Source organism: Pseudophryne corroboree, chromosome 1 (genome assembly GCF_028390025.1).
Source record: "Pseudophryne corroboree isolate aPseCor3 chromosome 1, aPseCor3.hap2, whole genome shotgun sequence".
Lineage (NCBI taxonomy): Eukaryota > Metazoa > Chordata > Amphibia > Anura > Myobatrachidae > Pseudophryne > Pseudophryne corroboree.
In genome coordinates this window covers 217143486-217170657 of record NC_086444.1, presented here as the reverse complement: position 1 = coordinate 217170657, position 27172 = coordinate 217143486, and the positions used below count along the sequence as shown (strand labels likewise).

General features: G+C 44.9%; 1 protein-coding gene across 5 annotated transcripts in view; it reads right to left on the bottom strand.

Moving 5' to 3' along the window:
* PAM (peptidylglycine alpha-amidating monooxygenase) overlaps positions 1 to 24996 on the bottom strand; it is a 265389-nt gene extending 240393 nt beyond the window's left edge. For 2 of the 5 annotated variants that reach the window (XM_063964074.1, XM_063964079.1), the window contains exons 1-4: positions 24894 to 24970; positions 24122 to 24246; positions 23060 to 23542; positions 17280 to 17400 (exon numbers count right to left, since the gene is read on the bottom strand). In XM_063964074.1, coding sequence (XP_063820144.1) covers positions 17280 to 17400; positions 23060 to 23148 — 210 coding nt within the window. In that variant the 5' untranslated portion in view covers positions 23149 to 23542; positions 24122 to 24246; positions 24894 to 24970. Of the gene's footprint in view, positions 1 to 17279; positions 17401 to 23059; positions 23543 to 24121; positions 24247 to 24893 lie in introns of all 5 variants that reach the window. The other 3 variants (XM_063964076.1, XM_063964078.1, XM_063964075.1) reach the window with 3 other exon arrangements.
* Positions 24997 to 27172: the final 2176 nt, after the last annotated feature.

Below are 27172 nucleotides of genomic sequence, written 5' to 3'. Positions count from 1 at the left end.
ACATTGAGTCCTCAAAAAACAAAGATTTCACTATCTCACTCTCACTCAAAAAAGTCCGTATTTCGGAATATTCCGTATTTCGGAATATTTGGATATGGGATACTCAACCTGTACATAGATTAAGAGACTCAGTCACACACGGATATAAAAGTGTCGTATATTAAATTAATCAGAGCTAAGAAGCATTTTCACCAAAAAAGATGCCCAATGCTAACAGAGTTTCACGTGACCTGGCTGTTAGGTGTGACTGCAGCAATGACGCACGAGGACATGACAAAAAGAAAACATTTTTGAAGGAGTGATGGGCGTAAAATTGTTCCTATAAAACTTGCTACAAAAGGAGTTGAATTTATCTAGATGCAGTTCTATGGGCAGCTTATGAAATAAACTTTTTCAAGGGTGTCAATGTGCTCCAGGTGGGTAATCCCACTGATCTGTTGCCGATGTAGTACATTCTCCACTAGAGATAGAAATTACATTTACAAATAGATAAGGTGATAACATCTTGCAGCAATGAGAGTTTGTATCTTTGTAAAGAAGAAAAAAGACCTTGCTGTTGCCTGGTGAGTTTGAAACTCATATATTGTTTTAGATATGGTACAATTTTGGCAAGTTTTAGGGCGTAATCTTGTCTACATTCATTGTGAAATGGAAATATAACATGATCATATACTTCCAAGTATAGATGAAAGAACATTGGAGGCATCAGTCAAATAGCTTTTCAATGAAGTATAGAAAATGTTTAGAAGTCTACCCATGGTACCAGGCTTGTTCAAACCAATTTCCCCAAAATATTATTTTTTATTATTATTACATTTTACACTGAAGTTAATGTATTGCAAGAGGTTTCCGGACGACTGCAGTAAATGGAAGGCATCATACACACCCATTTTGTTTTTCATACAGAATAATTACTAAACTAATTAAATTCAATATGAAAGCTCTATTTCAGATATTTCACATTTTACCGATTTGGGGCCAAAATTTAGTTCAGTAAATAATAGTGTCTGTTTTCATTCAGTTTTCTAATAAGATATTACAGCATGCTATATTACTGCTTGTCTCTTGTATGCTTTGTTTCTCTTTACAAGAAAGTCAGTCAATATAAGAGGATATTGAGTTGATCATTCCTTCATACAAGAAAAAAAAAAAAAAAAAAAAGGTTTAAAATGTAAAATCAATCTCTTTGCAAACCACTTCTTAATCACATATGAAATAACCATTTGGCCCCCATCACAATTTAAATATCTATTATATAATCAACTAGTGTGTCAGTCTAGCACAAATGCAGTAGAGATCTGGAGGAAGGCCATGCCCACCCCTCCCATCATAGCTAGGAATGGAATTGTCTCTGTTGATGGTGCCATCAATGGTTTACATCAATGGCAGGAAACCATCAATGGGAAACTACTGATGGTTTACACAATTGATGGCTATCAGTACAACAGCTCTGAGAGAATGAGAAGTTAGAATCCATGGCCAATCAGAAAATGAGGTGGGGTACATGGGTCACGTGTGTAGGGGGAGGAAGAATCCACAGGCCTCCTGCACAATGGCAAAAACAAAACCCAAAAATTGTGTTCTCTGCCATTGATGGTGGTGAACCATCAGATCTCTGCAATGAATGCCTAAATAGTCGACCATCAGTTGATAACCATTGATCGTTGATCAACTTTCCTACTCACATCACTTACTGGATGTCTGACAGGCACAAGTTCTCTTTTCACCCAGCTAGTGCTGTTTATATATGCAGGACTGTTCCCCCGAGTCCCGACAGCACCTGGACCCCACCCAAAAACCTTCACCCCATTTTCATGTGGGGTTACCCAAAACCATTTTACCTGAAAGTCAAAATCTTTATTTAACACCACACTGTGCTAAAGGGAGAAGAATACTGTAGAAATTGGATAACGTGATCAGGGCCACCAATGGGAAGGAAGGGGAGGGGGGGGGGGGGGGGGGACTGCCGGGACTGGAGTCCCAGGCCTGGATAGAGAGGAGGCCCATCCTTTCTCCTAGCTGCATCAAGTAGGGCAGTACGGATGGTGTAATGGTTAGCATTACTGCCTCATAGCACTGAGGTCATGGGTTCGATTCCCACCATGGCCCTAACTGTGCAGAGTTTGTATATTCTCCCCGTACTTGCGTTGGTTTCCTCCGGATACTCTGGTTTCCTCCCATAGATATACTGATAGGTTAATTGGCTCCTAACAAAATTAACCCTAGTGTGATTGTGTATGTGTGTACATGTGGTAGGGAATATAGATTGTAAGCTCCACTGGGGCAGGGACTGATGTGAATGGTCAAATATTCTCTGTAAAGTGCTGCGGAATAGGTGGCACATCCTACCTAATGAGAGAGTGTCTTTACCTCCCACCAAAGAAAGGGGAGACTCTGCAGCAGCAATGTAAATACAAAAGAGAAAAGGTGGTTTCTAATACCCCTTTCACACCGCACAAATAACCCGGTATTGACCTGGCCTACTGCCGGGTCGGCGTGCGGTGTGAAAACGCCATAGTCGAAATCCCACGTTGCCTGACCCAGTAATTCAGTCTGGGAATAAAGCAGTATTATTCCCGAGTTGAATAATGGTTCAGTGGCAGCGTAAACAGGCCCCCGTCGATGCGACCTGGGACCCGTTCAATATAATCTCATCTCCCAGCGCCGCCTGCGCCTCCACCCCGCTGCCGGTTCCGCCACCCGCCGCTATGGCAACCCGCCCGGTCGGGGAAGCCAGCAGTAGCGTCCAATGCCGGATCCCTCTCGGGAAGGACCAGTTCCCAATTCCCGGGTTGGGTATAAGCGTATATTTTGGGCATGGGCATAGCTATAGTGGGTGTCAGTGCTATGGTGGGACCCAGACCAAAGTCATACAGTTTTCTACCAAGTTCCCAGTATTTCCTGCTAAGCAATTGGATGAATTCGGGGCTTATGGGGGAGGGGGAACCTGCCTATTTTGTCAATCCCAGGCACCACAATTTCTGATGGCAGCACTGAACGCGATCGACCTTGCTTTGCTGTACAGTATATTCCTTGAATGAAGGGTGCTGGGTGAGAATAAACTGCTCTCAAGTTTATCTGCTATCTTTAACCTAATCCAGATCTGTTATTTTGGCAGCCACAAGAGACACATATCTTGCAAACTGGAAGTTAATTCCCATTCATAGCCTCTCATTCGAAGCCAGTATGATAAGGACCTGTTACTAAAACATTCTGTCTGGGAACAGCTCCTAACATTTCTCACTTATCAGCCACAAGAGTTCTAAAAATAGATTAAGTATGAATAAATTAACATGCCAAAAGAAAACAAAACAAAGACATGTAAGTATATACATGCACACACTTACTATATATAGATCTTTCTGGGTTATATCCAGAGAATACATTACATTTATACGGTATCCGGACCCCAGGTCGACAACAAAAAGGTCCACACACCTTAGGTCGACGCCAATTGGTCGACACACCGTAGGTCGACATGGGCAAAAGGTCGACGTGGACAAAAGGTCGACAGGAACAAGGTCGACATGGAAAAAGGTCGACATGAGTTTTTCACAATTTTTTTTTTTTTTTTTTTTTTGGAACCTTTTCATGCTTAACGATCCACGTGGACTACGATTGGAACGGTAATCTGTGCCGAGCGAAGCGAAGGCACCATGCCCGAAGCATGGCGAGCGAAGCGAGCCATGCGAGGGGACGCGGTGCACTAATTGGGGTTCCCGGTCACTCTACGAAGAAAACGACACAAAAAAACCATAAAAAAACTCATGTCGACCTTTTTCCATGTCGACATTGTCCCTGTCGACCTTTTGCCCATGTCGACGTAAGGTGTGTCGACCAATTGGCGTCGACCTAAGGTGTGTCGACCTTTTTGTTGTCGACCTGGAGTCCCAGACCCCATTTATACCCCCTTTCACATCGCAAACCCGGGTCACAGCCTTTCACATCGCAGTATTGACCAGGGTTATTTCCGGGTTATTGCAGGGTTAGTGCCTTTTTACTCAACCCGGGTCGCCCATATTAAAATAGTGTGACGTCATTTTAAAAGGACTTTATTTGCTCACAATGATGAGGGTACTATACAGTAAAGAAAGGGAAGGGGCTGGGGAATGCTCACAGTGCAGCAATCATGGCCGACAGAGCCCGTCACAGCACAGAGTACACTGTGCTTTAAGTATTTGCTCCTCCAAAGTGTGCAGTGTAGTACAGAAAAACACATGTGCTTTGTGTGCAGGCCTCAGTCAGCTGACATGGAAACAGCCCATCAGTACTATTTTCTCATACCCTGATTGAATATCCCGGGTCTGTAGCTTTTACATGCACAGTAACCTGGGTCCGACCTGGGAATAACCTTTCTTTTAACCCGGTTTAAAATACCGGGTCGGTCGAATAACCCGGGTTATTTTGGCTATGTTTAAGGGGTATTAAGAGAAAATCAACAAAAATGTCTGAGATATGAATATTATTTCTTAAAAATTCATACGGCCAAATGTAATAGGACGCAAGTTCTTAAAAAGTGCTTAACTGACACTTTTTTAGAACTTGCACACTATAATAGGATGCGGGAACATGCAAACTCACACGTTTCCTGCAATCCTGCTACTCGCAATGGCTAAACTCACATCCAGATGTTTTTCTATTGCACACTAAATTCGGGCAATGTTATACAACTCGCACCTAAAACATTACCAAAATATCTAAAAAAAAAAATAGGTCAGCTTCTGACTGGTAAGTTTGACAGAAGAATGCACTGTAAGATCTGTGCAAGTTAAGAAAGTAAAAAATATATATATATATATAATTATGTGGGGTCCCCCCAAAACCACAACCAGCCCCAGGCTCTTTGAGCCAGTCCTGGTTAAAAAAAAAAAAAATACAGGGGGAAAAAAAAATTACTGCGGTCTCCCTGTATTCTAACAACCAGCACCAGAGTCTTGGAACGATCCTGGTTCCAAAAATACAACGTAAAAAAAAGACTTAGGGGTCACCTATATTTTTGAAACAAACACTGGCCTCCACTAGCCAGGGAGGTAATGCCACAGCCGGGGGACACGTTACCCCCTAAACTAGTCAGCCCTAGCTGGGTATTCCTTGGGGAGTGGGGACCCCCCCAATAAAGGGGTCGACCCACCTCCAGGGCACCCAAGGCCGGGGCTGAAGCCCTGGGCTATCCCCAGCACCCCGAGTTAATAGCTTTTAATTGTAAAAAATAGAAATAATATTGTGTCTTTTACAGGTGGAACTACAGGTCCCAGCATTCTCCCCCGCATGCTGGTACTAGGAGAACCACAAATACCAGCATGCAGAGCATTAAAGGGTGTTAACTGTAAAATAAATATTAAAATAAAGACAATACACACACACAGTGAAAAAAAGTTTATTAAAGCATACATGCGCTCTCACATATACTTACCGACAACCCCTGTAGCCCTTTGGTCCTCTTCTCCAGTAGAATCCACGGTAACCTGTAAAAAAAAAAAAAATTGAAGAAAAAAAAATACTCACCTATTCCAGTGTAGATCAGTCCTCTTCGTTCCAAAGTAGGCATCGAAAGGGTTAAAAATAAATAAATAAATAAGAACCTGAGCCACCAGACTGAGAATGTGTGTCCACATACACATTCCGACTGAGCAGCACCAGAGTGACTCCTGTCATTGTAGGAGCCGCCAGCCAATCAGCAGCCGCTACCACAGCAACAGCCTGGTGACAGGTTGTGTGCAAGCAGGCTGTCATTCACAGCAGCCCCACTGAAGTATATGAAGCAGCTTCCGCTCCATACACTTCAATTGTGAGAACCACTACAATGAATATTACAGTATGTAAACCACAAGGGTCACCTCTATTGACCTTGTTCTGAAAATAGTTGTCCCTACTCATGAAAAACATGGCTGCCACTGTTTTACCCTAATATAATAAAGGGGTTATTTTAATGCATTAAAAGAAAATATATGTCCGTTATAACCCTTTGACTCCTTTTAGGACAAAACAGATTGCATGCAGAAAAAGAAATAGGAGTTTAAAAATAAGATTTTACTTACCGGTAAATCTATTTCTCGTAGTTCGTAGTGGATGCTGGGGACTCCGTAAGGACCATGGGGAATAGACGGGCTCCGCAGGAGAAAGGGCACTTTAAGAAAGGATTTGGATTCTGGTGTGTTCTGGCTCCTCCCTCGATGTCCCTCTTCCAGACCTCAGTTAGAGAAACTGTGCCCGGAAGAGCTGACAGTACTAGGAAAGGATTTTGGAATCCAGGGCAAGACTCAAACCAGCCACACCGTATAACTTGTGATAACTTACCCAGTTAACAGTATGAACAACAACAGAGCATCAGACCAACCCTGATGCAACTATAACATAACCCTTATTTAGGCAATAACTATATACAAGTATTGCAGAAGAAGTCAGCACTTGGGACGGGCGCCCAGCATCCACTACGGACTACGAGAAATAGATTTACCGGTAAGTAAAATCTTATTTTCTCTAACGTCCTAGTGGATGCTGGGGACTCCGTAAGGACCATGGGGATAATACCAAAGCTCCCAAACGGGCGGGAGAGTGCGGATGACTCTGCAGCACCGAATGAGCAAACTCAAGGTCCTCCTCAGCCAGGGTATCAAACTTGTAGAACTTTGCAAAAGTGTTCGAACCTGACCAAGTAGCTGCTCGGCAAAGCTGTAATGCCGAGACCCCTCGGGCAGCCGCCCAAGAAGAGCCCACCTTCCTTGTGGAGTGGGCTTTTACTGATTTTGGCAGCGGCAATCCAGCCGCAGAATGAGCCTGCTGAATCGTGTTACAGATCCAGCGAGCAATAGTTTGCTTTGAAGCAGGAGCACCCAGCTTGTTGGATGCATACAGGATAAACAGCGACTCAGTTTTCCTGACTCTAGCCGTTCTGGCCACATAAACCTTCAAAGCCCTGACCACATCAAGTAACTCGGAATCCTCCAAGTCACGAGTAGCCACAGGCACCACAATAGGTTGGTTCATATGAAAAGATGACACCACTTTTGGCAGAAATTGTGGACGGGTCCGCAATTCTGCCCTGTCCATATGGAAAACCAGATAGGGGCTTTTATGTGACAAAGCCGCTAATTCTGACACACGCCTAGCCGAAGCCAAGGCTAATAGCATGACCACCTTCCACATGAGATATTTTAACTCCACGGTTTTAAGTGGCTCAAACCAGTGTGACTTCAGGAAACTCAACACCACGTTAAGATCCCAAGGTGCCACTGGAGGCACAAAAGGGGGCTGAATATGCAGCACTCCCTATACAAACGTCTGGACTTCAGGCAGAGAAGCCAGTTCTTTTTGAAAGAAAATAGACAGGGCCGAAATCTGGACCTTAATGGAACCCAATTTTAGGCCCAAAGTCACTCCAGACTGTAGGAAGTGAAGGAAACGGCCCAGCTGGAATTCCTCCGTGGGGGCATTCCTGGCCTCACACCAAGCAACATATTTTCGCCATATATACGGTGATAATGTTTAGCCGTCACGTCCTTCCTAGCCTTTATTAGCGTAGGAATAACCTCATCCGGAATGCCTTTTTCTGCTAGGATCCGGCGTTCAACCGCCATGCCGTCAAACGCAGCCGCGTTAAGTCTTGGAACAGACAGGGTCCCTGTTGCAACAAGTCCTGTCTTAGAGGCAGAGGCCATGGGTCCTCTGTGAGCATTTCTTGCAGATCTGGGTACCAAGTCCTTCTTGGCCAATCCGGAACAATGAGTATTGTTCTCACACCTCTTCTTCTTACGATTCTCAGTACCTTTGGTATGAGAGGAAGAGGAGGAAATACATAAACCGACTGGAACACCCACGGTGTCACTAGTGCATCTACAGCTATCGCCTGAGGGTCTCTTGACCTGGCGCAATACCTCTGTAGCTTTTTGTTGAGGAGGGATGCCATCATGTCCACATGTGGCAGTTCCCACCGACTTGCAATCTGCGTGAAGACTTCTTGATGAAGTCCCCACTCTCCCGGGTGGAGGTCGTGCCTGCTGAGGAAGTCTGCTTCCCAGTTGTCCACTCCCGGAATGAACACTGCTGACAGTGCTTTTACGTGATTCTCCGCCCAGCGAAGAATTTTGGTGGCTTCCGCCATCGCCACCCTGCTCCTTGTGCCGCCTTGGCAGTTTACATGAGCCACTGCGGTGATGTTGTCTGACTGAATCAGAACCGATTGGTCGCGAAGCAGGGTCTCCGCTTGACGTAGGGCGTTGTATATGGCCCTTAATTCCAGGATGTTGATGTGAAGGCAAGTCTCCTGACTTGACCACAGACCTTGGAAATTTCTTCCCTGTGTGACTGCCCCCCACCCTCGGAGGCTTGCATCCGTGGTCACCAGGACCCAGTCCTGAATGCCGAATCTGCGGCCCTCTAGAAAGTGAGCACTCTGCAGCCACCACAGAAGAGACACCCTGGCCCTGGGGGATAGGGTGATCAGCCGATGCATCTGAAGATGTGATCCGGACCACTTGTCCAGTAAGTCCCATTGAAAGGTCCTCGCATGGAACCTGCCGAAGGGAATGGCCTCGAATGATGCCACCATCTTTCCCAGGACTCGCGAGCAGTGATGCACCGACACCTGTTGTGGTTTTAATAGGTCTCTGACCAGTGTCATGAGCTCCTGAGCCTTCTCCATCGGGAGATAAACCCTCTTCTGGTCTGTGTCCAGAATCATGCCCAGGAAGGGCAGACGAATCGTAGGAATCAACTGCGACTTTGGAATATTTAGAATCCAGCCGTGCTGTTGTAACACTTCCTGAGAGCGTGCTACGCTGATCAGCAACTGGTCTCTGGACCTCGCATTAATGAGGAGGTCGTCCAAGTATGGAATAATTGTGACCCCTTGCTTTCGCAGGAGCACCATCATTTCCGCCATTACCTTGGTAAATATTCTCGGTGCCGTGGAGAGACCAAACGGCAACGTCTGGAATTGTTAATGACAATCCTGTACCACAAATCTGAGGTACGCCTGATGAGGCGGATAAATGGGAACATGAAGGTATGCATCCTTTATGTCCAGAGACACCATAAAATCCCCCCCTTCCAGGCCTGCGATGACCGCTCTGAGCGATTCCATCTTGAACTTGAACCTTTTCAGGTATATGTTCAGGGATTTTAAATTCAATATGGGTCTGACCGAACCGTCCGGTTTCGGTACCACAAACATGGTCGAATAATAACCCTTTCCTCGTTGAAGAAGGGGAACCTTGACCACCACCTGCTGAAGATACAACTTGTGAATTGCAGCTAACACTATTTCCCTCTCTAAGGGGGAAGCTGGCAGGGCCGATTTGAGGTATCGGTGAGGGGGCATCTCTTCGAATTCCAGCTTGTATCCCTGAGACACAATCTCTATTGCCCAGGGATTGACCTGGGAGTGAATCCACATGTGGCTGAAATTTCGGAGACGCGCCCTCACCGGGCCTAGCTCCGCCTGTGGAGCCCCAGCGTCATGCGGTGGATTTAGTGGAAGCCGGGGAGGACTTCTGTTCCTGGGAACTAGCTGTGTTGTGCAGCTTCTTTCCTCTGCCCCTGCCTCTGGCAAGAAAGGACGCACCTCGGACTTTCTTGCCTTTTTGTGAATGAAAGGACTGCATTTGGTAATACGGTGCTTTCTTAGGTTGTGAGGGAACATATGGCAAAAAATTTGACTTTCCAGCAGTAGCTGTGGAGACCAGGTCCGAGAGACCCTCCCCAAACAATTCCTCACCCTTGAAACGTAAAACCTCCATGTGCCTTTTTGAGTCGGCATCGCCTATCCATTGCCGAGTCCACAGGACCCTTCTGGCAGAAATCGACATAGCATTTATTCTAGAGCCCAGTAGGCTAATGTCTCTTTGAGCATCTCTCATATATAGGACAGCGTCTTTTATATACCCCAGGGTCATTAATATAGTATCCTTGTCTAAGGTATCCAGTTCCTCAGATAAGGTATCCGTCCATGCTGCCATAGCACTACACACCCAGGCTGACGCAATTGCCGGCCTTAGTAAGGTACCTGAATGTGTATAAATGGACTTCAGGGTACCCTCTTGCTTTCTATCCGCAGCATCTTTGAGGGTAGCCGTATCCTGTGACGGCAGGGCTACCCTCTTGGAATAGCGTGTTAAAGCTTTGTCCACCCTAGGGGAGGATTCCCAGCGTAACCTGTCCGTTGGCGGGAAAGGATACGCCATAAGCATCCGTTTGGAAATCTGCAGTTTTTTTATCTGGAGATTCCCAAGCCTTTTCACATAACTCATTTAGCTCATGTGAAGGGGGAAAGGTCACCTCCTGCCTTTTTTCCCCATACATATGAACCCTCTTGTCAGGGACTGGGGTTTCCTCTGTGATGTGCAACACATCCTTCACTGCTATAATCATATAACGGATGGCTTTAGCCAATTTAGGCTGTAACTTTGCATCATCGTAATCGACACTGGAGTCCGAATCCATGTCGGTATCTGTGTCAACGATTTGGGATAGTGGGCGCTTCTGAGACCCTGACGGCCTCTGCGACATAGGATCAGGCATGGGCTGAGACCCCGACTGTCCGAAGGTTTCAGCTTTATCCAACCTTTTATGCAAGGAATTAACATTATCAATTAAAACCTTCCACATATCCATCCTATCAGGTGTCGGCGCCGTCAGCGGAGACACCACATTCATTTGCTCCCGCTCTGCTTCCACATAGCCTTCCTCGTCAAACATGTCGACACAAGCGTACCGACACACCACACACACAGGGGATGCTCTTTTTGAAGACAGTTCCCCCACAAGGCCCTTTGGAGAGACAGAGAGAGAGTATGCCAGCACACACCCCAGCGCTATATATCCCAGGAATCACACAGTAACTTAGTGTTAACCCAGTAGCTGCTGTATATTATGTTTTTGCGCCTAATTTATGTGCCCCCCCCTCTCTTTTTACCCTCTTCTACCGTGAATCTGCAGGGGAGAGCCTGGGGAGCTTCCTCTCAGCGGAGCTGTGGAGAAAAAATGGCGCTGGTGAGTGCTGAGGAAGAAGCCCCGCCCCCTCAGCGGCGGGCTTCTGTCCCGCGTTTCTGTGTAATATTATGGCGGGGGCTCATACATATATACAGTGCCCAACTGTATATATGCTCCGCTTTTGCCAAGAGGTCCTAATTGCTGCCCAGGGCGCCCCCCCGTGCGCCCTGCACCCTACAGTGACCGGAGTATGTGGGTGTAGTGTGGGAGCAATGGCGCACAGCTGCAGTGCTGTGCGCTACCTCAGTGAAGACTGGAGTCTTCTGCCGCCGATTTTGAAGTCTTCTTGCTTCTATCTTCCGGCTCTGCGAGGGGGACGGCGACGCGGCTCCGGGATCGGACGACGAGGGTGAGATCCTGTGTACGATCCCTCTGGAGCTAATGGTGTCCAGTAGCCTAAGAAGCAGGACCTAGCTTCAGAGAGTAGGGCTGCTTCTCTACCCTCAGTCCCACGAGGCAGGGAGTCTGTTGCCAGCAGATCTCCCTGAAAATAAAAAACCTAACAAAATACTTTCTTATAGCAAGCTCAGGAGAGCTCACTAAACAGCACCCAGCTCGTCCGGGCACAGATTCAAACTAACTGAGGTCTGGAGGAGGGACATAGAGGGAGGAGCCAGAACACACCAGAATCCAAATTCTTTCTTAAAGTGCCCTGTCTCCTGCGGAGCCCGTCTATTCCCCATGGTCCTCACGGAGTCCCCAGCATCCACTAGGACGTTAGAGAAATTGACATGTCACTTACTAAGGGGCATCTTTAAAAATATGATGACTCCATTCCTTTCCATCAGTGGTTCTCAAATTATTTTGCTCTGTGACCCAGTCTGACAAAAATAATTACAGGACCACAACAAATTACCAGAGAATAGTCAACACACAAGCATGGTCAGCAGACTGTACATGTAGATCAGCGCTGTGGAAGTCCAAAACAGAAGTGGCGACCACTAATGCATTCACTTCATTTCTTGCACATTGCAGGGACAAGCTACAGATGGAGCCACGCTAATCGTGGCCTCTGCGCCCCAACGAGCCCCGCCTATCCCTGTGAATGGGACGCGCGTGCGTGTGAGAGGTGCACATGCCTCATTCACTACAATGGGAGCGTCTCTGTGCACTCTCGTAGCAGGGCTAGGCAGCGGATCGCCTAGTCCCGCCGGGAGTGCACGTTTGCAATGGAGCCGCACTAGATGAGCGCGGCTCCATCTGTACAAGCTACTTTCGGAGCCCCTGTTCCTGCATGTTGTTTTTTGGTACATTCATGCACATGTTAAGTTTATACCCCCTGTGAACGTTATGGGAGTGGCAAGGAGATGCAGAGGGTGACTGAGGAAGCAATAATGACTAGGGAGAGGCAGACTGTGTTTAATGTGTGCCACCTGTCCCCTTTTATATTTAATGTATGCTTTAATTAGGCCACATGCTCTCTTACATGTTTAATTAAATTGTGCCATCTGAGCTTCTTTACTAAACTATAAAGTGCAAAGTTTGTTGCTCTGTGAAGTATGCCCGGTGCGGCTTACTGTGGACTGGGCAATATGGACTTCTAGAAACCACCAGGTCGTACCATTTTATGTTGCTTACCTTGAGTATACGGATGAATTTAAGGATTATTATTGCCCCTATTGTGGTACTCCTGGTTAATTTGCACTATCCCTGTGAGCTGGAGAACTCTCTGGACTTTTGTGGTGTTTCTGACACCCAATAAACCGTTTTTATCTGCTTTCAGAAAATCTCTCATCTGGGATTTATTTCATTGTTTCATTGTTATTTCAGACTCTCCACCTCTCTACAGAACTTCAAATGGGCACTCAAGACCCACTTCTTTACCAAACCCAGCCAAATCTCATCCTAACCCTCTGTCACACACACGGTCTACCCCATCTGTGTCACCCCTGTCTGTCTGCCCCTCCCCTTTAGAATGTAAGCTCTCACGAGTAGGGCCCTCTTCCCTCATGTGATTATACTTTTCTTACTCTAATAACCCTCAACTGCCCAAATCCTGCCATTCTCGGCCACCTTGATACTTATCTCAGTGTCGTCTACTGATGTAGTTTTGCTTAGTTACCCTGTACTTGTCCAATATTGTCTTCAACTGTAAGTCACTGTTTTCCTGTTTTGATTATGTGCATATGTACTCTGTAATTGGGCGCTGCAGAACCCTTGCGGCGCCATATAAAGGATAATAATAATAATAATAATAATAATTGTGGTCACTATACGGTTACTGGAACACCTTTTTTCATGTAATTAGGAATTGCGGTTTGGTGGAGTACCTGCCTTCTACACACTGGGCCAATGGGAAAAAGTTCGGGCTCCTGCATCCATAAAGTGGCGAAAGAAACATGTATGTGTCTATGCTTCACCTTATTTCAGTGAGTGAGCCTGTGTGGGAGTCAGGGCTTAAAGTGGTCCAGGAGAGGTGATGGGACTTATTTCCCCCGCCACCTACATCTCATTTGGCAGAGTGTTAGGGTTATCGGCATCCCCCTTCAAACTATAAATTTGCGCATTACCTCCCATACTTTATAAAGAGATGGTCTCACAAGGAAGGGGCATGGTCACACAGCAGTACCCCCAACTCAAATTATGCCACACAGTAGCACAATGTTACTCACAGTACACCACATTTAATGCCCCTTATTCAAATTAAACCACATAGTAGTGTCCCTTATTCATGTTATAACACACACAGCAGTGCCCTTTATTCACATTATGCTACACAGTGGTACCGCTTATACACGTTATGGAATTACTGTGCAAGGCCGTGGACCTACTATTACAGATGGTGGAACTCAGTTCCACCTCGTTCCCTCAGCCCATTTTAACCTCTGGTGGGAGTTACCCTAAAAGATGATAATTTGATGAAGTGATTATACTAGTGTACTAGTGTATTCTTCCCTCCCTCTTGCATGTATTGAGGACAGGAGAGTAGAAAGGGATTTTGCCTATCAAGATGGAGGAACTACGCCTTCCCTATCAAACAGGAAAATAATCTACAGTGCTTTTTTGGTCTCTCCGCTATATTTCTGTGGTATTGTTTTTAAGACTTAGGGGCCCTACACATATCCCGATGCGCCGCCGAGGTGCCCGACGGCTGATACGGCCGACGAGCGACCCGGCGGCGGGGGGGCAGTGACGGGGGGAGTGAAGTTTCTTCACTCCCCCCGTCACGCGGCTGCATTGAAGTGCAGGCAAATATGGACGAGATCGTCCATATTGGCCTGCATGCACAGCCGACGGGGGACCAGCGATGAACGAGCGCGGGGACGCGCATCGTTCATCGCTGGAGTCTCCACACTGAAAGATATGAACGAGTTCTCGTTCATTTATGAAAGAGATCGTTCATATCTTTCAGAAAATCGGCCAGTGTGTAGGGCCTATTAGTGGGGGAGATTCAAAATGTTTGAAAAGTCGGTTGGGTGTCTGTTTTTTCCTGTCTATTAGATAGGAAAAAACAGGCTCCTGACTGACTTTTCAAACATTTGAATCTCCCCCAGTGTGTAGAACTGAGCAGCAGTACTGTAGGTGGTGTGCGCAAGTTGCAGATATCCGTTTTTATTCCAATAGTATGCCCATGTCACCTATGATAACGGAAGTTCAGGTACATGTAGTAGAGGAATGGGATAGTAAGTGCACCCCACTGGAGGGACAACACCTTACAGGTATTGTATTTAAGGGAAAAAAACTTTGTGGGAGATTTATCAAAATTTTGAGAAAGATAAAGTACCATCTAATCAGCTCTGTCATACTGTATCTGTAAAATGACAGAAGCTGATTAATAAAGTGGAGAAGGATAAAATGGCAACAACTCTCCAAGATTTGATATATCTCCCCCTTAAGGAGAAAAATGTTTAGATTAAACAAACCGCTTACTTGGAATGTATCAAATGAAATTATAACAATGTAATAAACCTTTATTGCTTGCACTGGTTAAATCAATGATACTTTAAAACCCAACTGGGGCAAAAAAACAACAACAACACAGTTTATTTTTTATATCAGACATAATAAATCGTCAGCTGCATATACTGTAAGTGGATGCAATTAGGGCCTCTCTGGGCCTAGCTCAGAGACGTAGGCGAATGTCATCACAGCACCGAATCTGTACGGAACACTATGCAAATGTAGCAGCAAGCAGGATTTGTATGGCGAGACGTGCGCGAATGCATTCACAGCTGTGATCCCGTACACAGTGGATGGAAATACGCTAATGCTGTAGCTGCTCATTTGAGTAACCCTATGGTAATGCAGAATGGCTGCAGGAACTGAGACGCTGGTACCATACGAGATCGCAGATGTAGGCCGAGACACGCCCCGAAAACGGTCGCAACTAGCCTGCATTTCTACCACCACTCCCGGTAACCACCCCAAGCAGTCCCAGACTGTCATTCAACTTGCAAATCAAGACTCACTGCGAGAGACTTAGCTTTGGTACCTTGACATGTGCACAATGCGACCGTGATGCAAGCGCAATTAGCCAATAATCCCTCAACTGCGGAAATATCGCCATGTGCATCACTGAATTCGGACCACATCAGTCCAACGTAGACCTTCTGAATAACTCTATAACGGCACAAGACTCCGGAGCCATTCTGACTACATACAGGACCGCAGTTGTAGGCAGTTTACATGGTAAATGACGAACTGTCCACACACACACACACACACACACACACACACACACACACACACACACACTCTCTCTCTCTCTCTCTACTCCCAGGACAGAGTTGAAAATAAAATATTTAAAAAGAAAACAACAACAAAAAACGTATTTACACAGATCAGGTTTCAGTACTGAACTGAATCTTTAGCAAGATAACGTGTAACAAAAAAAACACATATAAAAAACAGAAATGTGGGGAAACCATTAGCCGGTTGCTGGAAACAGAGAATCAGACTTCATAACCCGGCCTGTCAACACCATGGAGAGCAGTCAGTGGTATACCCCAAGCAGAGTCCGAACACACACTGCAAGAGTGCAAGCAGGGCCCTTTTACCAATGCCTGCTAATGTTGTGTTACTGTGTTTGTTGTCAAAGTGCAATGGAGTATGCTGGTGCTATATAATTAAATGTTAATGATATGTTAAAGCTCAGCAGAAGCGCACATTGGTAGTGTTCAGCTTGCTCTGCACACATGCCATGCTGATGGTACTCCGTTCTATAATGCACTGATTGTTTACTGCTGCGATGTTGTAAAGGCAGGGTAATAAGAAATGTGTCAGGGCAGGGGGGTGAGGGGGACCTTTGGTTAGCCCTGCGTCTTTGCTGCCCTTAATGGAGCCTTCATGTGTTTCTGCTTTTGACTAGTATGTATGTTTTTAATCGCATTGCAATATTGTACCGAAAGTTTATTGGTGTGAATAAACTTTTATAACAGATTACATAACAATACGAGAGCTCTGTCCCTTTTTCTGCGACTCTTCTCAATGTGTCGCCGCCCAGACTGCTGTCCTCTACAAAATCGAATGCCCATACTTCACATCTCAATGTACTTGGCTAAGTTCACCACATGCGCCACCCTCATGCCTTAGATGATAAAGACAACGCAACAAAAAAAAAAACCAAAAACAATTTCTGCAAAGAAAAATACAACACTTTAAACACTTCCCATCAACATTAACAGTTTCAGCCGGCTTGTGCTTCGGTTATCCGGAAGAATTATAGTGCTGCTTAATCTCTGCACATTGCTTGCCTTGCGCAGCATGAAAAGATTGTGGGGTCCAATTAAAGAAGCTACTGCGGACAGACTCCTAATGTTCTGCATACATTACTGTGCGGTAGCTAAAGGTCTACAGGGAGACAAACGAGCCTCCAGTTTCCTTTCCCTCTTGCCTCACTAATGGGATCCCTTTTTATTTCCACAATAGAAAAAAAACCTCCATCTGCAACAATGAGTCATCACCTACTGCAGCATGACAACAACAGACTTCTTCCTCCTCAGCCTCCGCAGCCCTTTATAGGGCTAGAGACCATTATAAGTAATAGACCTGTATCTGCTTCCTGCTCCAGAACTATTTACCTCTTTAATAGCGCACAAGGGTTAAGACATTAGTTACCAGGCGTTGCTCCGTTACATGGCTTCAATCATTACTAGCACTTAGGTAAAGATGCAAAAAGAAAAAAAGAAACAAGCACTCATCTGTAAGGTCTACACCGTGCAGCTCGATGGCTTTCACCGAATTGCAACTTCACTGACTTGTCATTCCCTGAGAATCATGAAAGTTGTGGTTTACCAACAGGAGCAACAAGTTTCAGATCACTGCAACCCATAAGTGCATATGCTACTTACCTCTGTAGGCGTGACCCCTGGCATACGGATATCCAGCGTGTAGTCTAAGGAGTCTGGGGAAGAGACAGGTTTTGTAGGTCCTGAACATCCATTTGAATGAGTACTGGATGATTCCTGAAACCTTTTGAAAGAGAACGCATTACTGTACAATCACATTTGAACTGCAATAACAATAAAAAGTAAGACATTTATGCAAAACAATAAAAGTACTCGTCATTATGCCCAAGCATCCACTCACCTAGGCAGTGTCGAGTTTAACAAACACAAGACTAGATAATGGGACTCTCTGTGGCACCTTATGTGCAATTGTCTGACAAATATATAGACATTTGAATTTCAGCCAAAAGCCACCTGCATTTCCCACAATCCCTAGGATTCCATATAGACTTTAAGGAGGCAACTCAATTATTTGCTCCCCCGGCTATTTCTATTGGATGCTTGATGGAGCAATTCAATTGTTGCTCTGTCCGTGTACGAATAATCACAGAAGCACACATTTCTCGCCTCGTGTCCTCCCAAGGTGATGAGCAGAAATGTGCGAAAACGTTGGCACTTTGGGCACCCAAATGGGAGTTTGGGTGCCCCAAGCAGTAGATGGAAAGCGGCTAAACCTCCTATCGGAGGAAGAATTGAATTGCTTCAATGGGCACCCAGAAATAATTGAATTTTCCCCCTAATTGTGGTTTATGTACAAAATATCAAACATCTGTAAGAAGCACATCTTATCTTTCTAGCCAAAGTCTTATTGCAGACCTGCCAGAAGTGGAGAGATGTAAAATCACAGGGGGCAGTTAGTGCAGTCAGAAAGTGGCAGCACACACAGGTTGAGTGGCATTTCGCCAATTGCATACAGATATGTTGTATCTATAGAGGATGACAAACAGCTTCACTTTTGCTTAGGACATCATTTCCCTCTGTGTTTACCTATTGTGTTACCCTAAAGTGTGTCATCAGTGCCCCAAACACTAGGACGATAATCCCCGATTTCAGGCATTCGGCCCGATGTATCTCATAAAATCGGGCATTTTGGAGGTGTTTCCGATTCGATTCGCATTCCCGTGAGCATCGGATCGGATCCTCCAGATTGAATGTGCTGCACATTCAATCATGTCCGACCCCGCAGGCATGGCTGGGATCACCTAGGATCGCCCAAGATACATTGTATGCTCCCCTTTTGCATACAATGTATCTTGGGCGATCCTGCCAGGGTGATCGCCTGCGACATGTCAGATGGACATGTTGCGTAAGTGTATGGGGCCCTTTATAGGACCTACAAACTGGCAGATAACACCTAACGATATGAACTCGTTCATATCGTTCAGTGTGTAGGCACCAACGATGAATGATGCGCGGCGCTCGTTCATCGTTGGTGCCGAGTCGCTGATGCATCCAGGCCAATATGGACAATCTCATCCACATTAGCATGCACTGCTATGGAGCCGGGTGATGGGGGGAGTGAAGAAACTTCACTCTCCCCCCCCCCCCCCCCCCCCCCCGTCACTCCCCCCCTCGGGTTGCCCGCCGGCCGTAACGGCCGTCGAGCACCTCGGCGTAACATCGCCGTGTGTGTAGGGGGCATTAGTGTCCACTGTTATACTGTACTATGCGAAGATATTTTAATATGTTGCATAGTATAAATCTGTTCCTGTGTATATCTATATATGCCCTTTTTGGCTACTTTGTGATATACTTCCTAAAAAAACAAAAACAAAAAAAAAAACAGTAATATGTTTTGACAACAAATATGTTGATCATACTCCATTTCAGACCACATTGGGACCTTGTGTGGAATCAGCTTTACGGACTATTTTGTGTGAGGTTAATATGATGACTACTGTATCACATAAAACAGATATACATAAGAAAGGACTATTGGTTGGCCTACACAGGAATGACAAGGAAACATTAAAACTGTAAATGTTGCCCATACCATTGCAGTAATTGTGTTAGAGCACCATTCCGATATAGATTTAACTTGGTTTCAGTAAAATTGTACATTTTAAGCATTTTTCCTAGCTGCCGTTCTAACAAGATCTCTGTTGCAATATCTGGAGGGAAAACAAGTATGACTGCCAGTTACACGGACTGGCTCTCCAACTCACAGCATGATGGGAGAGGGGCGAGGATGTCGGTGAACATGGAGCAAACAACGCTCATATGTGGCATTCCAAAGCCTCTCTGCTCATCAAGTGCCATGCAATGGAAATTATAAATAACAGTCTACAAAAAAAACCACAAACATATCAAGGAGAATTGATAAATATCTTATAGCCTTGTCCAGTGATTTCTGTATTAAAAAAAACAAAACACATCTACATTTTTTATTTGACTGCTGCTTTAATATTGCTCCAAACAAAAAATGTTCCAGTTTAAATGCTGCTTATAATGGGCACAATTTGGGTCACTGAAAAAATAATTCAATCAGCAATTGCGTGCAAGAGGCAGCTACCTTATGAAACATGACAGTCAACAGCAGTAGGGTGTATGCCAGACATGTCGGCATGCCGATACAGACGCCGGAATCCCGACCAATTAACAGCCCCACAGTCGGCATGCCGACTGACAGACCAGACACGTCATATACACTTACATCCCACTTAGAAATGTAACTAACCCCATCTAATTTATTTAACTAACAGCATTCAATATTGGGCTTCAATAAAACAGATATCCCAAACAATTCCCAGGCTCGTGTAGGGGGAAAGGAAGATTTTATTTAATTTTTGTAAACCAAGCAATATACAGTATGGCTGAGTGACAGAAGGAGGAAAAAAAAGCCAAATCGGCACAAGCAAGAGCCTTTGCAATCAGCCAATTACAAGTCATTTTCTTTTGCGGAGGACTTCCATCATCAAAAACTATCTGCATGTACCCGACCACTCATATCAGACATCTTTGTGCCGGGCTGCATTACATCGTTACTCTATCTGGCCTATGTTGCAACTAATCTGTCCCAACCACCCAGGCGTAAAATCACTCTATTCTGCAAATCCCAGGCATATGCACAGCAGTACTCATTCTGATTCAGCCACAATGTTTGCAAATAACATATGCAAGTAAAATAGCATAAATTACACTTTGTTTAAAACTTTTCTTTTAATAAAATGAAAGTTTGAAAGCAACAGGTCACCCGTGGACCTGAAGCTATAGAGCTGACATTATTAAACATTATATTTATTTTCTGGGTAAATAGCAAGGGTGAGCCTGGGGTTTCCACAACCCAAACACTGCTTTAATATGGACAAATAAGGCAAAAGCTCCAGACATAAACTCATATACTAATTTATTATTTACTCTGACATCATGGAAAACTGACAACATGTACAATCTAGTTAAAACAATCCTATTTACAGTACTACAGTAAACATGATTTTGTGCATTACTACCAATGATAAACACTGTAAACCTCATAAAGAAAAAAAATGGGGAAAAAGACTAAATTTACAAACAGTACTTGAAATACAAGAGAAAACCTTTAACAGCCAGCCAGCATTATATAAATATATACAGTAAAACCTCTTCTTTCCTTACTTGATATATTTGAAAGCACAATGGGCATCTTTGTTTTATATGGGCATGCCAAATATAGCCAAAAATAAATACAATAAATTAGCCTTTGTTTTATATTACTATTTAGAATGCAAAGTACTCAACAAGTTCTACAATCTGCCACCACCTTTAGTTAAAGCACAAGCAGTTACAGAACACCTACCAACAAATCTGAAAATGACACAGGTGTAAGCACAACATCTGCTACATTTTATCACCACAGCCTTTTACTGGGTAAATAATTGCAATTTCTGTAGAATTAGTAGGGAGAAACAGTAACTCAATGGAGATAAGGCAGTAGATTGGATTGATCTATGAGTGAAACAATTAAATCCACTGTTTATCTACTGTATATTAAGGATAAACTGGTTTGGAATTGTCCCCAGAGCAGAGGCACAGAAATCTTGCAGGCATTAATAAACATACTGAGGTTTTGTGGATTGATTTGTGGAATTCTGCTTCACATAAAAATTTCCCAGTATGCCAATGCCCAACTTTCTTGGCTGTGTTCTTTTGGCATAGGATAGACTGAGGACTATTTGAAAATCAATGATCAAATACGGTCTGAAATTCTAGGAAAGAATATGGTAAGACTGGGTCGTATTGTTCTTATCAGCCATGACATTTCCTGACCTATTGTGCTCATGATAAATTCTTAAGGTACCCATACATCAGACTGCGCGATTCCCCAATCACCCGACAGGCGCCGATCTGCGGCCATCGATGATCGGAGATCCATCTGGGGATCTGTGAGATGATCAATGTTAAAAATGCCTAATTACCTGATCACAACCAAAAACGGTCGGGATAAGGATTTTTAAACATGTTTAATATTCTTGATCCCCCACCGCTACCAACAGGGGACTGTGGCACTCCATTGCTGGTGTATGGGGGGCATTAGCTGTGGCAGATGTACAATAACAAATTGTATTTTTTGTTTGATGGCTTGAGAAGCAAAGTGGGTGTCTCAGAGATGTGAATAAACAACACTAAGCAGGAGGACTTTTACAATAGGAAGATGTGACAGCATATGGAGAGAAATTATCTGGGCACGACGCTGAATTATATATGCATGAATAAATATTTAATGTTCTGATTATAGAGATAGATGCATTTAGAATTTCAGAGTGGACGCGGCTTAGATTTAAACACACATTGTATCGAATGACAAATATCACATTAAAAGGATGATTACGCAGACAAAAATTTTCAGCACACGTTCCAGAAGCAACATTTGGATGATATAAGGAACTGGATAGACAACTTTATAAAAGCACACATGTCTATGTATCTACGTGGTAGACCAAGCTGTGTAACCCACGTGGGGCAAACAAGGATAAATAAAAGGCAATTTGCCAAAAGAAAAAGGATGTATGAAATAGTAACAAGGAGGGGAAAACATATGTAATGAGTGATAATACACTCAAGACTCTACTGGACTAAGATAAATTACTAAAGGAGCTATGTACAAATGTGGGATTTTGAATTAGGGATACTCAACCTGTATTAATAATCCATATTGCAACACAAATGTAATTTTTAATGAAAATATACCCACTATGTACTAAGCTTAAAAAGTAGTGATAACCACTGTCCCTGTGAGTTATTTCCCCAACATTCTGAAGGAGTCTTAAACACAGATGTATGGGGCAATGTCTCAATCCTCCGATGGCCAGATCGGCAAATTGGGAATATCAAACATATTTAAAAATCCCTATTCCCCTATCCCAACTAAAAATGGTCGAAATCGACTAATTGGGGACATTTAACATGTTTAATTTCCATGAACAGCGCTGGCCGATTGGGGAAACGGGACCACAAATGTATGGAGGCCATTAGAGAAATATGAAATACTCCTCCGGGGAATCCGACACTGCGCATGGTGTTAGTTTCCGCTGCCAGGCGGAGGCTGCAGGAGAGGGATTGGACGATCTCTCTCCTGTGAGTAATCCTCCATAGGCTTAAAGTGGTTTCTACCATATGGAGATAATGAAAACTAAAGAGGCCAAACTTTGATACATAGGGTTCAGACCATACTGTTCATTGATGATAATAATGGGGACTGCGCAATTTAGCCTTCTTTAGATTACAGTGAAACTGCTGTTTCTACCCAATTTAATAAATAAAATAAAAAACATAATAAATAAGCACCTAAATATTTGCAAGCACACACAAATTAAGGTATCGCTGAATACTGTACAAGATAGAGACAGTGACAAAGAAATACCCACCTTTTAAAGACTGACAGGGGGCTCCTGAAACAGTAACAGCTGTCTCGCAAAATAAGAAATATGAAGAAACTGCTAATAAGGCTAGCCATGTCCACCCGCCGTCCTGCTCTTTATACAGGAGCAAAGTATAGGCAGTGTTGTAATCCTGGTAATTAGAAAGCTGTATCAGTCCACTTTTCCATCAATGACAGCCCTTCAGGAGTCCTAGAACAAGTGACAGTTTATCCGTCTCCTCAGGAAGGAAGAACAGTCAGGTGGACGCTACGGTTGTCTTGGATTATCTAGAAATATGCATTATGCTCAGTTGTGTCTCCTTGCAGTAGAACGCTGTACTTGTACCAAGTGAAGATAGATGTCACACGGTAGAAGTTTAATGCGAGTCTCCTCCAGGGGCTTTCACCCTGCTGCTCTGCTGATCACCCACGATTACACAGCCCTTTGAGTGACATAATGCAACCACTAACATCGGTCTTCATTGGGAGCCTGTGGAAAAGAGGGGCACATAATGGATGACTAACATATTACACCATTAGTCCTCAGCAAATCCCTGCTGGCGTTCCTTAATACATTTGTTCTTTGAGAACCCTAAGCCCAACCCCATTAACAAACTACATGCTGCTATCTCTCCTCACTCCTCACGCAGACTTGGCTACAGCCTGCACTACACCATGATAGAGCTGCCTGTCTCATAACATTGCAACATCTCATTCTTCACAATTATGGCTGAGCTACATGGATATACATCTATTAGGGTACTGCCCTCAACAATGGTAAACATGCTCACATAACAGAGAGTATTACAATGGAACGGATCAAATCAGACAGTATATTGTCACAAAGAAGCACTGGGAAGCCAAGAGCTTGCAATCTAATTAGTTATAAATCACATATATTATTTTATGCTGCGATAAAATATATACATATATAAATAAAATCCTCCTTTAGGTATAGATTGGAGGCTGGTGGACAGATGGTTCTTGCCACTCTTTAAGAGGGGACAACAGCATTATGTCATGAACAATCCTTACAAAAATGAAGATATCCAGCACACAAAGCACTCACCTCCTATCCCCCACTCCTCACATCCCCTCCAGGCTGCTTCTTCCACAAACACTAACTGGGAATGGGAGGCTCTACAGACGGGCAGAGTAACTCCCACCATTATTTTGTGATGACGTTAGGGAGACCTGTGACATGACCAATCTTTTCAGTGACAGGAAGGAAAAAGAGAAACAGCTACTGATAACACAAAGCAGAGCAAATCCTGCCCCTCGCCTCGCTCTCCTATAATAAGTCCAACACTTGCAGAGAGCAACATGTCTAAAGTATATAGAAAGAGAGAGAGAGAGAGAGCTTCAGACACAAATGCTATGATTGCAACACTGGAGGAAGCAGTAAGGAATAATAGTCCTTGTACAGTAGCTTCCAGGCTCCAGCACATGAAATGATTGCAGAGAGCTGCTACAGGCACAGTTTTGTGAAGAATCCAGCATTATTTATATATATATATATATATATATATATATATATATATATATATAACTCACACATATAGTATACACACAGTGCATGCAGTGCAGTAAGTAGGTAATCATCTCAAGTAAATAAGGAGATAAGCACACCCATTGGCACAGAATGTCAAACCCTTCAGGGGACAGGTGGATTAATTAGACACATGAATACTGTGCTTGCGACACGCTGATGCCAGTGTGCGGAGAATGGGAGTCAGGGAGTGACAGGAGAACTTTTACATTACAGGGCATCACACAGCCTGGCGCCTGTACCCACTGAGCCCATTCCCCGGGATGTCCGGGAAGAGATACTGGCCGCTCACCTCGCCCACGCTGCCCGCTTACACGCACCCACACCCGCCTGCTCCCAGCGCTTGACCTGATTTTCTTCTCGCTGTTGGTCTACGTGCATTTAGGCGAGGAAGCTGGGCAGGGAGAAGGAACTACAACTCCCGGCATCACATGCGAGGGGGAAAAAAAAGTATTCAAACTGCTACAAACTTTATTAATGCGCTGTCCCATGTATGTTTTCCTTTGACCACAGACGGTAAACAGTACATGGATTTATTTGCCTACTCACTATAAAGGTATTTCATATTTGAAAATGGGGGGGGGGGGGGGGGGGGATTTATCAAATCTGGGAGAGCGATAAAGTATCAACCAATCAGTTTCCTGCCCGCCCTATAAAATGATAGAAGCTGGCTGGTTGGTACTTTTTTTCTTATGTCCTAGAGGATTTTGGGCACTCCAAAAGGACCATGGGGTATAGACGGGATCCGCAGGAGCTTGGGCACACTCAAAAGACTTAAACTGGGTGTAAACTGGCTCCTCCCTCTATGCCTCTCCCCCAGACCTCAGTTAGACTCTGTGCACAGGACTGACTGGACACACACTAAGGGAGCTCTCCTGAGTTTATCTAGAAAATACTTTTGTTAGGTTTTTTATTTTCAGGGAGACCTGCTGGCTACAGGCTCCCTGCATCGTGGGACTGAGGGGAGAGAAGCAGACCTACTTCTACTTAGTTAAGGGCTCTGCTTCTCGGCTACTGGACACCATTAGCTCCAGAAGGTTCGATCACTTGGTGTGCCTAGCTGCTTGTTCCCGGAGCCACGCCGTCACCCCCCTCGCTAGAAGCCAGAAGAAAGAAGTCGGGTGAGTATGAGAAGAACAGAAGACTTCAGGACGGCAGAAGACTTCAGTAACCAGGTACAGCGCAGCGGTAACGCTGCGCTCCATGCTCCCACACACTGTCACCAACGGCACTCACAGGGTGCAGGGCGCTGGGGGGGGGCGCCCTGGGCAGCATGTTACTGAGGTTCGGGGACCGGCAGAAGGCTTTTCGGTGCCTCAGCACCGTTTCTCAAACCCCCGCCGGCATCTTTTCATTTTCAAATTTGGCGGGCCGAAGCGCGCCGGGAAGGGGCGGAGCTTCGTCCAGCGGCTCACAGCGCCATCTTCTCCTTCAACACGCGGCTGAAGGAGACGCTGCCCGACACCTCCACATCTCCTCTCACAACTATCGGGGAGCTAATCGGGAGGGGAGTGCCGCAGTGTGGTGCATTTTATTATTATTTAAGCAGCGCTGGGTACATATATCTTTTGACGGGATATATGGGCGCTGGGGTGTGAGCTGGCATACTCCCTCTGTGTCCTCTATCTGGGCTTCATTGTGGACCTGTCACCTAGCTGAGACGTTCTGTGTGTATCGGTGTGTCGGTACTACGTGCCGGCATGTCTGAGGCTGAATGTTATTCACCAGAGGAGGTTATTGGGGGAGCGGATGCGGGGCTAGATTTGGGCCTGTCGGCGCAGCCGACACCTGATTTACTCGCATTGTTAAGTACGATAAATACGAATCTAGCTTCTTTATCAAAGAGGTTAGATAAGTCTGAGTCACAGACACAGGTGTGGAAAAAGTCCATGGAAGAGGCTTTGTCTCAGGTGCATCCGGGTCGCAAAAGCGGCCATTTACTCAAGTGGTAGATACTGATACCGACACGGACTCTGATTCCGAGGTCGATTTTACTGAGGCTGCTTTACATCCACGTTTAGTTAAGAGTATTCAGTGCATGATTGTGGCTATAAAAGATGTTTTACACATTTCTGATGAACCTGCGGTACAGGAAACAAGAATTTGCTTGTTCAAGGGAAAAAAACCAGAGGTGAAGTTTCCCCCCTCTCATGAAATGAATACTGTTTGTGAAAAGGCTTGGGAGTCGCCGGACAAGAGGTGGCAGATTCCCAAGAGGATTTACATGGCGTATCCTTTCCCCTCTGATGACAGGGAAAAATGGGAGGCGTCTCCAAATGTTGACAAAGCTCTATCTCGTTTATCTAAGAAAGTGGCGCTTCCGTCTCCTGACACGGCAGCTCTCAAAGATCCGGCGGATCGCAAGCTGGAGACGTCTCTGAAGTCCATTTTCGCTAATTCGGGTGCATTGCTCAGACCTGCTGTGGCGTCGGTATGGGTGAGTAGTGCTATTGCTAAATGGGCTGAGAATTTAGCTAATGATATGGATACCCTTGATAAAGATAATGTTCTTTTGACTCTTGGTTATATCAAGGACGCTGCAGATTACCTGAAGGATGCGGCGAGGGATGT